The 14,375-nt window shown below is 39.3% G+C and overlaps 1 protein-coding gene across 1 annotated transcript in view; it reads right to left on the bottom strand.

Annotated features, from left to right (window-relative positions):
* The window catches only part of cnn3a (calponin 3, acidic a), a 93,921-nt gene that overhangs the window by 37,917 nt on the left and 41,629 nt on the right, over nucleotides 1-14,375 (bottom strand). Inside the window, exon 2 of the mRNA XM_048539758.2 lies at nucleotides 2,088-2,209. Coding sequence (XP_048395715.1) covers nucleotides 2,088-2,209 — 122 coding nt within the window. The remainder of the gene's footprint in view (nucleotides 1-2,087; nucleotides 2,210-14,375) is intronic.

Raw genomic sequence — 14,375 nt, 5'->3', positions numbered from 1 at the left:
ATCAATGTAAACAACCCCATGGCACAATTCAAAGAAGAGCATGGGGTTCTTCTGATCTCCTGGCTAATATTTATCCCTCAACCAATCTAAATAGTTAGCCTGGTTTTATATTTTGGAGCTGGTTGTGCAATCTTGTTGCACACACAATAATTGGCATACTTTTCTGTATGACAACTAGCGACTACACTTGTAGGTTTGTTGCATTCAGTCCCAATTGCCAGAAATGGTCACGATTTATGGGCATTGCTTATAGTAGAGCATGTGCAAGCACCTTAGCAAAAGATAGTTAGGCTCTAGATTCAGAAAATGCAACTTGCCCAGACCACAATATTAATGGATTCTACTATTCATAATTGTATTGCTTCTGATAAATGAGTCATCACCAAATCTTTGACTTAAAAGTTCCACTGTTGGTAAACTGTTCAATCGCAAGAGCTTCCAATTTTTAACTCACTCATATCCCTAGCAATTTCTCGCTCTATTGTTTAGATTTCCATTATGTTGAATGAGAACATTGGAGATTAATGAAAGAAACTTCATATTAGTTTATCTCATTCATATCCATCCTGCCCTGTCTTCTTTTTTAAAAAAAGTTTGTTCATTACACTCCAAACCTCCATGTAATCTTTTCACTGAGATCTCTTCCCACTGCCTGATTTCAAAAATAACTTTCACTACAAAGTTATTTTCAGGTTTCATCTAAATTATTCAGGGTGCCTTTCCCCACAGTTACCAATTTTCCTGCCATCACGAATTCCTCCAACCTAAGCTGCCTGTACAACTCAGCCATCATAAAACAATGTTACTTTGTTTCTTTTAAATTATCAGATTCATCTTGGATCACTTCCTTATCACTCTCACCATCCATAATTACCTTGTCCACTGTCAACAACACCATCCTCACTTTCGATTCCCATGAAAAATTCAACACACAATTGAAATGTCAACTTCTCTGGTCATCTACGCATCACTACTGTGTTTACTGGTTCAGCCACGTACACTTCACTGTGACACAAGAGCTCTCAAATGTACAGAATGGTAAACAATAAAGAGAAGTAACATTGTTTATGAGACAGAATTGCACAGGCAGCCCTCCAGATGTACGACACAAAACGTTAACTCTGATTTTTCTTCAGAGATGCTGCCAGACCTGCTGAGCTTTTCCAGCAACTTCCGTTTTTGTTATTGTTGAATGGTAAACAAGGATGGTTGATGTCCTCATGGTGTCGATGGGTCTGTTCTCATTGGAGAGAAGGAGGCTAAGAGGGGATTTAATAGAGACATACTAGATGATCAGGGGATTAGATAGGGTGGACAGTGAGAGTTTTTTTCCGAGAATGATGACTTCAGCTTATACAAGGGGGCATAGCTATAAATTGAGGGGTGATAGATTTAAGACAGATGTCAGAGGCAGGTTCTTTACTCAGAGTGGTATGGGCGTGGAGCACCCTGCCTGCCAATGTAATTAACTCAGCCACATTAGGGGCATTTAAACAGTCCTTGGATAAGCATATGGATAATGATGAGATAGTGTAGGGGAGGGGCTTAGATTAGTTCACAGGTTGGCGCAACATCGAGGCCTGCAGGGCCTGTTCTGCACTGTATTGTTCTTTGTTCTGTGTGTAAATACGGGAATGTATGGTGTAAACTAGAGCTTTATTTTAGAGAACTGCGATCACAAAAATTACTTGAATTGGCTCCAAAGCATTTTAAGATATTTTGAGGTTGTACAGGGTGTCTTAAAATTACTAGTTCTTTCATTTTTTTAATCAAGTCAGCAAAATGAGAAATTATAACACAAAGAATGCTGGAAATACTGAACATGCTCTGGCAGCATCGGTGGACAGACTAAGAACGGAAGTCAGTGATTCGGATCAACAACCTTTCATCAGAACTCAGACTTTCAGCAACAGTATACGTTGTGTTACATAGGTTAACAGCAAAATTAAGTCAGAACTAGAAACATTGTACTTCTGAAGCTAGCACAAGGGAAACTGCAGTACAGATCCCATTTCCAAATACAACATTCATTACAGCATAGTCCATACTAATGAGAACAAGACTTAGCAAAGCAGTCAGGTACTCACATGCAAAGAATTACGCCATCCTTCAGGCTGAGTTGGAAGTTCTCGCCCAAGCGTCTGCCTGTAACTTCTTCAATCCAGACTCTCAATTCTTCCTCTTTCTGAGGGTCATATTTCTGAAGAATCTACAAAAAGAAAACTATGATAAAACAAAGAACTGCGGATGCTGGAAATCAAACTAAAAACAGAACTTGCTGGAGAAACTCAGCAAGTCAAGCAGCATCTGTAAAGAGAAAACAGAATTAATGTTTCGAATGTCATAACCCTTCTTCAGAACTCCATGATTGGCACATTACCACAAAAACCAAGTGAACATCAAAAATAATGTGTCATTGTGTGCCATGAAATTTGAGACTTGCACAAGCCTAATTAGGTTTTCTGTATTTGGTTAAGATTCGAGAAAAATGCTCTACAAGAGTTCGGTTTTAAATCAGGTTAGGCTTTGCATAAAGAATCTTAGTTACAAACTGATGCAATGAATGACAGAAGACAGTTTCCTTTTAGAAGTTCAAGTTCATGGCTAGGAATAAGTAAAATTGAGAATTTCAACTATGTTCTTGTTCTAAAAAGGTGATAGCACAAGAATCAAATTGATCTTTGCACTCCACTCTGTACATAATGGTACAAGATATAACATGCCATTTGACAGCACCCTCCACCAAGTGGAGTACAAGAGCAGTAGATGCTTAGGAAGATCACCACCTGCAATTTTGCCTACAGACTTGGAACTACAGGGGATTTTCCTATAATGCTTGTTCCAGCATGAATTGGTTGAGGCGCAAGTGACAAACAGGTGAATGCTATTTCTAAAATTCAAACTTGTGTTGGCTATAACGCAATTCAGCATTATTTAAAAATGCAGCTCATTTAAACAAAAGAACGAACTCCAATGCTAAATTGATGGCACAAGTAAAAAAAAATGTAGTTTAAAATAAACTGAACGTCGTTAAAACATGCACCTTTGTGTGTAGATTTTTTTGCCGAGATTTTGTTGTATATTTAATAAGAATTTTTGAACCTGCTCACATAAATCATTTATACCAAAAGTTTTTTGTGTTACAACCTGCTCTTTTTCAGCACTATTTTCGAATACAATGTTACTCAGGTTTACAATGCATTTTAATCCTACAATTAACTTCAATGTCAATAGGCTCCAGAGGAAAGAAAAAGTTTCCACTGCTTCACCTATCTGAAAATCTATCTAGAAGTCTGTGCCAATGGAATATCAGGTCAGATCAGCATTTAAATGGAGGGAGTTTTACTAAAATATTACTGACATGTCAATTTCAGGGGAGTTTCATAGAGGGTTGCTGGCAGTGAACTCTACCTCACAATTTTGCATCATGCTCACACTATCACGCAGCACTCACCAATGCTGGGATTTCCAATGACAGAACTTTATTTAAAGGTCATAGAGTAATACAGCATGAAAACTGGCCCTTCAGGGTTCTGACCATGGTGCCCAGTGAGTTCCATGTGTCTGCATTTGGTCCATATCCCTCGAAACCCTTCCCATCCAAATATTTCTCAAAATGTTGTTATTGTACCTGCCTCAACCATTTTCTCTGGCAGCCCATTCCATATACTCAAAACTCTGTGTGAAGTTACCCCTCAGGTCCCGAATTCTTCCTCCTCTTACCTTAAAACTATGCCCTATAGTTTTCAATTTCCCATCCCTGGGAAAAAGACCAAAATGCATTCATCCTATCTGTGACCCTCAAGATTTAATACACCTCAATAAGGTCAGCCCTCATTCTCCTACATTCCAAGGAATAAAACCCTATCCTGGCTAACCTCTCCCTATAACTCAGGCCTACTAGTCCTCGTAATATCTTTCCATAACAGGGTGACCAAAAAACTGTACACATTACTCAAAATGCAACCTCACCAACAACTTGTACAACAGTAACATAACAACCCAACTCCTACATTCAATACCTCAACCGACGAAAGCCAGCGTGCTAAATGCCTCCTTCACCACCTCATCCACCCGTAACGCCGCTTTCAAAGAACAATGTACATGTACTCCTAGGTCCCTCTGTTCCACAACACCCCTCAGGACCTCACTATTTACTGTACTAGTCCTACCTTGGTTTGACTTTCCAATGTGCAACATCTCACACTTATCTGTATTGAATTGCATTTGCCAATTCTTGGCCCCCTCCCTCATCTGATCAAGGTCCCTCTAACTTTTGATAACCATCCTCGTTATCAACAACACCTCCTAATTTTGTTTCATTTGCAAAATTAATCATGCCTTGTACATTCACGTTCAGATCATTTATGTAAATAACAAAACGGCAGATTTGTAAATGTATTGCCTCTTTTCAGCATCACCCGTCTGATAAACTGTCAGTTCGTTTTGGATAGCAGAATTTCAGGATGTAGAATAACACTAGTGTGCCTAACCACAAGTGAGAGAACTGGTTATAAAGCAGTAATCAAGTCATAAAAGTGAAGATCAGAAATCAGTGACAAAAGTGGTTTTATTACTCCAAATACTGTACCTTTCATACTTCTGAAATATTGGTACTGTACTGAAATATTGAAGATAGAGAGAACAATTAACTTCAGGTGGCCCAGAATTTCAAAATGGTGACAGACTTCCTTTGCTTTGCCCATTCTTTGACTTTTTCTCTTTTTGAGTGCTTTTTTGAAAAGAACTTTTAACTTTTTAAACTTGACTGAAGGTCAACACAAGGAAGCATGCCTCTCGTGGACAGGAGGTGAGGCGAGACCAACGTGGTCTGGAGCTAGTTGCTAGCACAAACTGGGGTGAAAGGATTGTAAACTGGGGTGCTACTTTTTCCTTTTTATTTGGATGCTGGACCTTTATTTTATAAATTTTGTACCAAATACTTAACTATCTATATCTTGAACCCAAGATGGCACCATAAGCAGCAACATTGAAAACTTTTCACTGTGCTCACTTGAGTGCATGTGGTAATGAAGTTAATTCAATTCAATTCAATCAATACTAACAGAATCAGGCTGGGAAGTATGATATGACCACTTACTAAACATTCAATACAAAAACTGAGAACAATTTCCTTTCCTAGAAAGGCTGATAGGGTACCAAGAAGTGTGAAAAGGTTTTGCATGTTAAGTTTTACCTAGTTAGCCAATTCATTGTTCTCCATCTTCAGTCATTAAATGTACTATTTCACAATTGTTTTGCAGCAATAAGCAGCAGGTTTGTCAATTGCATGGGTTGTGTCCAAAAAACATCTGAACAATCTCTCAGCTCAAGAGGTCACAGGATACTGTCCAAATGGATCAGATTACATCTGGTAACTGATCAACACTACATGAGAAATGATGCAGTGTGTTTTCTAACATCCATTTACAAACATATATAGGAAACATATTCACTTCTCAAATTAGCCTGCGTAGAACATTCTACAGTATCATTTTTACATGTTTATTGCAAAGACAACAAACCCATGTTTGGCTAGGCAAAAGGAAACTTTAGCTCATAGCAAGTGATACATTCCTTAAGTGTTCACTTAAGCTAGTCATGTACATTGCTAGTCAATATTATATTGCTTTTTCACAAAAGGTTTACTGTTGAAAAAGATTAAACAGCTGACTTCCAAACCAGACAAATGCTGCTTTGGAAGGAAATAAAAATGATCCCATGAGCTTCAGAGAACAGAATGTGCCAGTGTTCATTTTTTCAAAGAAGTTGCCAGACAGTATAATTCTTACACATACTTTCTTCATATCTCCATATTTTAAATGGATCAATCTCTTAAAAAAAGATGAAAAATAAATTAAACAATGAAACAAAAACAGAAATTGCTGGCAAGACTTAGGACTGGCAGCATCTATAGGGAAGCGAGCAGAGTTAACATTTCAAGTCTGTAGCTATGATGAAGTGTCACCAGACTCAAAACATTTAACTCTGTTTTCTCCTCACAGGTACTGTCCAAACCTGCTGGAGTTTCTCCAGCAATTTCAGTTTCTCTTTCAAATCTCAAATATCTGCAGTTCTTTGATTTTTACTAACAATGAATTATTGAGCAATGGCCACAATCAAGTTACATGACAAGAGTTAAGACTGATCAACTAATTCTTGAACCTGTGATTACCTGATAGACATTCAATGTATTCTAACAATGACATTATAATTATATACAATATTAAAACTTTAGGCTTTCTACATTTTGGTGAAACCTAAACACTTGGGACACTTTCTAAATTCATAGCAGGCAATGATATTAAATATTCTCATTAAAGGTAGCATGGCCTCACAGAACTGGTTTTATCCCTGAAACTACTAACTGCAGTTGATTGTTCCTGATCTTTTATTTTACCATTACAGCAGCTCTTTCCGGGTCTTTCCACTGCTACTGTTTCTTCTCGATCACCACCTCGACTCTCAATCCCGCAATGCTGTTCATATTTCCACTGCAAGTGAATCAACCTGGCCATCAGAAAGATAGTGGAATCAAGGGTGATGGAGATAAGGCAGGTACAGGATACTGACTGTGGATGATCAGCCATGATCATACTGAATGGTGGTGCTGGCTCGAAGGGCTGAATGGCCTATTCCTGCATCTATTGTCTATCATATTGTAAACTGGGGAAAAAAAAGTCTCTGCTTACTCAGTCTTAAATAATCATACCTTGATTGCCTCCTTGAATCACAGACAGGCAACGACAATCTTATGCCACTAGATGCTGCTTGGCCTGCTGTGTTCATCCAGCTCCACACATTGTTATCTCGGATTCTCCAGCATCTGCAGTTCCCATTATCTCTGAATCTTATGCCACTTCTTGGTTATTGGTTAGTGCACAGAATACACAGAAAGCAAACTCAACAATCAGTTCTCACTTAATGGTGACTTGTTACTTCATGCAAGATTTGTTTTCCACTTTCAAAGGCCTGGATTTTCAAATTGCAATTACAGTAAAGCTGTCAGCAGTTTCCCAGCGTAAGAATGGTGACTATCAGGAGTATCTGCAGCCTACATATAAACAGTTAAAGAAATACACTATGATACCTTCCTAATGTCTTGAAGTTCCCATTGTTAACTGTATCAGTTCTCAAGGATAAATAATGAATATTGCCCTCGTTAGTGACACCCACACCTCATAAGTCAATAAAAAATCTGGACGAAATATTTTAAGGTGAGGGCAATGATTGGATAGTTACTTCAGCTCATTTAAAGAAAAACTTAGGGGGCTCTTGTGATGCAGCAGTAGCAATCCTGCCTGTGGGCCAGAGATGGAGCTGTGAGATGACTTGTTTGGGCAAGTGCATTTTGCATAAAAAGTCACTTACTGATACAACGTCACGGTGAAGTTAGGCAGTATATGCCTGTAATGATTCAATCGATACCAAGACCAGTTCTCTTTCTTGTCTCTAACTAGCTGCCATTGTTTAGAAGTCAGTCAGTCAGGTGATGAAAACCTTTTACTCTGTAATATTATTACAAAAGGAAACTGAAAATATTACACATTGTTAGCAGGATGTAGTTAGTCAGGCTGTTTAAAAGCCCATCAAGATATAACTTTTAAATAATCTCTAGTCCAGAAACACTTTTTTTGTGATTCTACAGTATCAAATTATCCATTATTCTAAAAGTTTCATTGCTTCAATGTAACAAAATTTTAACTTCCGACATGCAGGTTCCGATCTTTATTTTGCTGTCTGTAAATCAGAGAAAATTTGAAGCAAGGTCATTTACACTATTTGATAACATCACTGATGGTTAGATCCAATTTTCCAAAGTAGCCTAAAACTTGGACTTGTACTGAATACTTCCTTTCCTCTTCCAATTTAACTCTAATCAGGCTCTACCACTGTATTACTGTCTCTCTGTACAGAAGAAATTTTACCAGTTTTGTTGCCTAAGAATTAGAATGAAAACATGAAAACTTCATCACTTAATTGACATTTCTCTTACATCACTTGGGTACATCTTATGATTCTATTGCAACAACAGGGTGGAGCTCCTGACTTGCTCTCTTCTGTTTCAACTGTGCTCTCCTGTTCACCCAGTCAATTCCATTTTGAAATGGATTTTCAACCTGCAGTCATGTATTCATTTTTAATGAGTATCTCAAAACTGTGAATTTATTGCCTTCATTATTTAATCTCACTCTCGTTTTTCAATACTGATTATGATACAAGTCAGAAGTCACACAACACCAAGTTATAATTCAGATTTATTTGAAGTCACTAACTTTTGGAGTGCTGCTCCTTTGTCAGATAAAGAAGAGAAGCATAAAGGCAGAGATTTTTATACAGAGAGAACCACAGTGATACAAGGGCATGGGCAGCAGATACATGGGAACACTTAAAACTTCCCCAAACAACACATCTGCCTGACTTCAAACTATAAAGCATTACTTCATTGTTGCTGGGTAAAAACCTTGGAACTCCATCCCTTCCTAACAGCAGTGTGGGTGTCCCTCCACCACAGCAGTTCAAGACGGCAGCTCACTATCAGGTGCACAAGGGGAAATTCCAAATGGATAAATAAGTGCTAGCCCAGCCATCACTGCCCCCATCATATGATTAATTTAATAATAATACAAAATTAAAGCATAATACTATGTAGCCAATGCCTGCTTCAATTCTTAAACCTCTCTTTTGTTGTAAGAAAAGGGCCACAAAACCTTCAAAGTTCTCCTCTCCGTCCTACCATCAACTCTAATTAAAACAATTGCTAAGTTTTTATTGAAACAAAATCCAAATTACACAGAGTAAACCTATGCAAAACTCAATTTAAATATAGCCAGGTTTGCTCAACTGATTTTCTTCAACCCAGATACAAAATAATTTGCTGAAGTCATGGTTCCCCTTTCCACAAGGCTATTAAAACTGTCTGGAAATAAAACTAATTGGGATGATTACCAGACTCTACATTTGCACCAGCTGGTAAAGACATTTTATAGATCACTACATTTCTATATGTTTAGAAAAGCAGCAAATTATATTTTCCATTCAAGTTCAGAATTAATTATCATAAAGCAAGTCACGACTCAAATTTTATATGTGTTGAAGAACAGGTGAACGCAAGACTTGTATTCAATCCTTTTTAAAAAAAATTTGAGCAAGCATGAAAAACTTCAATCTCCCATTAAGTTGAAGTAGCTTGGTAGAACCTTTGCTGATTTTCATTATTTTTATTCTTTTATCAATTTTTGTTTGGAGCTGTGACTTAAAGATAACTTTTGGACTGAGAGTAACAGCTAGCGTTGAAATGGAGATAGTCAGTCTATCAGAGATTGGTGAGAGCTTGAATTGGGTTTTGGACTCTGTTCTTGATGTAAAAGGAATGTGGCTGCTGATGCTACAGTATCAAAAGCTCTGTCCAAATGCTCCATTGAAAGATTCTTGCCTAATCTCCCTAAACTAATAGGAGCTCAAAGAATAGAAAACTAGGTTAGATGTATTATGGCCATTATCAGAGTGAATTGTAAAGTGAACTGTGACCATGATAGAGATCTTCATAAATTTTCTTGGTATTTTATCATCTGTGCCCGTAGAACAATGCATTACACTTAAGTAGTTTACAATCTGACCAATCTGTTATTTTTGGTTATGCATTCCTTAACCATGTTTGTTTATCTTTCATCTTAATGAGCCTGAAAACAAAGGTTTAAGTTTATAGGTTACTTTGCTTAATTTTGCTCTACTGAAGACGTTACATTGTTAATAACTTGCTCAGTCTTTGTTTAAGAAACAAAATGGAATTATCTTCACAGAATCGGAGATTGGTTAATCAAAAAAGTTTGTTTAGGAATTATGGGGATCAATGGAGAATCATTTAAGGTTTTAATTTTACTGTGCTGTGAACACAAAAATAGATCGGCTAATTTGATTCGACTGTGTCTGTGTTGTAACCATCTGTAATTGGAAATATTAAAGGGTATTCACAACTAAGAATAGTGTTCCAGTGATATAATTTGCCAGAGAAACAATGAAGAAAACTAGACCTGATAGACAATTTTCAATTTTAACTATAGAAACATTTTGAATTCAATAACCTGAGGCAATAATTTGTGTATTTGCCTTTAAGACTAATCACATTATGTCATAATGACATCAGCCATTCTTGGCTGAAATGAGCTTAGTCTTATCCTGGTTACCTGCAGATCATAAAGCTGCTGTTGTTGTTTAATACTTCAGCCTCCTGGTCCTTCTCAAAACATAATACAAGAAATCTGCTTAGAGATTCACAGGGTGCATCCACCGATTCAAAATAAAAGCGGAATCATGGTAGTCAGGACAGATCTCAGATACATTCCAATAAAAATAAAAGAAATATCAAAAGACGCCAATGCTGCCCTGAGGCAGATACAGGCAGCATGGAGGTTAAAAAAAAAAGGTGAACAGAGCAGAAAAGGCTTGCCACATGCTCCATCATGAAGCAGCATTGTAACAAGTGCCCGAGACAAGAGGGCAATGTTTTGAGATGGAGTAGACTCAAAAAAGTATTAGGCAGCCTCAGGAATACTTAGTTTTTAAAACAGGAAAAAGCGAACTAGCGCTAAAATTGTCATAGTACCTCATGCTATGTAGGCCTTTCCAATTTTAAATAAATAAAAAAGGGAAATGCTGGTGCCATAAGATTGTATGATGAAAGTACTTTGAGCTGAAACTCCCATACAGGAGGGCCATTACTTTGTTCAAGCTAACCAAAAGGGAGCAGATATCCTTGTCCCTATGTTCTTGCATGTTAATTGGGGAAAATATTTTAATCTCCTTAGGAGTTTGGTAGAGCCAGGGAAGTTGGGTTCCAAAACTTTTAAGTAATTAAAAGGTAAAGTTGCCATTGTCTTACAAAACCACAGTGCTGTTCTCTCAGACAGAAGTGACTGGTGGTGGTTTAACCTGGGCATCACCACACCTCAGGCGAGTGAAATGTTGAGAAGGACAGTCCTTAATGGTAACTTCAGCCAACAGACAATAGGTGCTGGAGTAGGCCATTCGGCCCTTCGAGCCAGCACCACCATTCATTATGATCGTGGCTGATCATCCACAATCAGTATCCTGTTCCTGCCTTATCCCCATAACCCATGATTCCACCAGCTTTAAGAGCTCTGTGTATCTCTTTCTTGAAAGCATTGAGAGAGTTGGCCTCCACTGCCTTCTGTGGCAGAGCATTCCATATATCCACCACTCTCGAAATGAAGAAGTTTTTCCTCAACTCTGTTCTAAATGGCCTACCCCTTATTTTAAACTGTGTCCTCTGGTCCTGGACTCACCCATCGCGGAAACATGCTTCCTGCCTCCAGTGTCCAATCCCTTAATAATCTTATACGTCTCAATCAGATCCCCTCTCATCCTTCTAAACTCAAGTGTATACAAGCCCAGTCGCTCCAATCTTTCAACATATGATAGTCCCGCCATTCCGGGAATTAACCTTGTGAACCTACGCTACACTCCCTCAATAACAAGAATGTCCTTCCTCAAATTGGGAGACCAAAACCGCACACAGTACTCCAGGTGCGGTCTCACCAGGGCCCTGTACAGCTGCAGAAGGACCTATTTGCTCCTATACTCAATTCCTCTTGTGATGTAGGCCAGCATGCTATTAGCTTTCTTCACTACCTGCTGTACCTGCATGCTTGCTTTCATTGACTGATGTACAAGAACACCTAGATCTCGTTGAGCTTCCCCTTTACCTAACTTGACTCCATTGAGATAGTAATCTGCCTTCCTGTTCTTGCCACCAAAGTGTATAACCACACATTTATCCACATTAAACTGCACCTGCCATGCATCCGTCCACTCACCTAGCCTGTCCAAGTCACCCTGTATTCTAATAACATCCTCCTCACATTTCACACTGCCACCCAACTTTGTCTCATCAGCAAATTTGCTAATATTACTTCTAATGCCTTCGTCTATATCATTAATATATATCATAAACGGCTGAGGTCCCAGCACTAAACCTTGTGGTACCCCACTGGTCACTGCCTGCCATTCTGAAAGGGACCCGTTTATCACTACTCTTCACTTCCTGTCAGCCAGCCAATTTTCAATCCAACTCAGTATTTTGCCCCCAATACCATGTGCCCTAATTTTGTTCACCAATCTCCTATGCGGGACTTTATCAAAGGCTTTCTGCAAGTCTAGGTACACTACATCCACTGGCTCTCCCTTATCCATCTTCATAGATACATCCTCAAAAAATTCCAGAAGATTAGTCAAGCACGATTTCCCCTTCGTAAATCCATGCTGACTCTGACCTATTCTGTTACTGCTATCCAAATGAGTCGTAATTTCATCTTTTATAATTGACTCCAGCATCTTTCCCACCACTGATGTCAGGCTAACCGGTCTGTAATTTCCTGTTTTCTCTCTCCCTCCTTTCTTGAAAAGTGGGACATTTGCCACCCTCCAATCTGCAGGAACTGATCCTGAATCTATAGAACCTTGGAAAATAATTACCAATGTGTCCACAATTTCTAGAGCCACCTCCTTAAGTACCCTGGGATGCAGACCATCAGGTCCCGGGAACTTATCAGCCTTCAGACCTAACAGTCTATCCAACACCATTTCCTGCCTAATATAAATGCCCTTTAGTTCGTCCATTACCCTTGGTCCTTCAGCCACTACCGCATCTGGGAGATTGGATCTGTCTTCCCTAGGGAAGACACAAGCAAAGTACCTATTCAACTCACCTGCCATTTCCTTGTTCCCCATAATAAATTCACCGGTTTCTGACTTCAAGGGCCCAATTTTAGTCGTAACCATTTTTTTTCTTTTCACATACCTAAAAAAGCTTTTTCTATCCTCCTTTATATTTTTGGCCAGTTTTCCTTCATAGCTCATTTTTTTTCTGTGTATTGCCTTCTTAGTTATCCGCTGTTGCACTTTAAAAGCTTCCCAGTCCTCCGGCTTCCCACTCATCTTTGCTATGTTATACTACTTCTCTTTTATTTTTATACAGTCCTTAACTTCCCTCGTCAGCCACTGCTGCCCCCGCCTCCCCTGAGGATCTTTCTTCTTCTTTGGTATGAACTGATCCTGCACCTTCTGCATTATATCCAGAAATAACTGCCATTGTTGTTCCACTGCCATCCCTGCTAGGATATTGTACCACTGAACTTTGGCCAGCTCGTCCCTCATAGCTCCATAGTTCCTTTATTCAACTGCAATACTGACACTTCCAATTCTCCCTTCTCCCTCTCAAACTGCAGATTAAAACTTATCATGGTCACTACCTCCTAATGGCTCCTTTACTTTGAGGTCCCTGATCAAATCAGACTCATTGCACAACACCAGTTCCAGAGTTGCCTCCTCCCTGGTAGGCTCCAGCACAAGTGTTCTAAGAATCCATCTCGGAGGCACTCTACAAACTCCCTTTCTTGGGGTCCAGTACCATCCTGATTCTCCCAGTCTACCCGCATGTTGAAATCTCCCATAGCAACTGTAGTGATACCTTTGTGACAGGCCAATTTCAACTCTTGATTCAACCTGCACCCTACCTCCTGACTACTGTTTGGGGGCCTGTAGATAACTCCCATTAGGGTCTGTCTACCCTTAGAGCTGAGACATTCTATCCATACTGACTCTACATCTCCTGACTCTCTGTCCTCCCTCACAAGGGACCGAATATCATTCCTCACCAACAGGGCTACCCCACCCCCTCTGCCCACCAGTCTGTCCTTTCGATAGCACGTATAGCCTTGAATATTCATTTCCCAGGCCCTGTCCACTTGAAGCCACGTCTCAGTTATCCCCACATCATACTTGCCAACTTCCAACTGAGCCTCAAGCTCATCCACCTTATTTTTTGTGCTTCGTGCATTCATATATAATATTTTAAATTTGTTTCTCCCCTCACCCTTCCTATCAATCCCTATTTCACTTGGCCATACTGTACGATCCCTTCTTGAGTTTTCTGCTAAATTGATTGTTGTCCTTCTTAACCTCTCTTATTCTCACTTTCCCTTTAACTTCATTCTTAAATTTCCAGTTTGGCCCGTGCCCCCCATTACTTAGTTTAAACAAACCTGTGTTGCAGTGGCAAACCTGCCTGCCAGAAAGCTGGTCCCCCGATTAAGATGCAAACCGTCCCTCCTGTACAATTTATTCTTACCCCAAGACATACCCCAGTGATCCAAGAATTTAAATCCTTGCTTCTGACACCAGTCCCTCAGCCACACGTTCAGGTCCATTATCTCTCTGTTCCTGCCCTCTCCAGCCCGAGGAACTGGAAGCAAACCAGAGATAACCACCCTGGAAGTCCTGCTTTTCAGCCTTCTTCCGAGTTCTCTGAAGTCCCACTGTAGAATGCTCCTCTTTTCTTCCTGACGTCATTAGTG

This window comes from Stegostoma tigrinum, chromosome 8 (genome assembly GCF_030684315.1).
Source record: "Stegostoma tigrinum isolate sSteTig4 chromosome 8, sSteTig4.hap1, whole genome shotgun sequence".
In the NCBI taxonomy this organism is placed as follows: domain Eukaryota; kingdom Metazoa; phylum Chordata; class Chondrichthyes; order Orectolobiformes; family Stegostomatidae; genus Stegostoma; species Stegostoma tigrinum.
The sequence above is the reverse complement of the archived record's forward strand: the minus strand, read 5'-3'. Positions and strand labels throughout refer to the sequence as shown.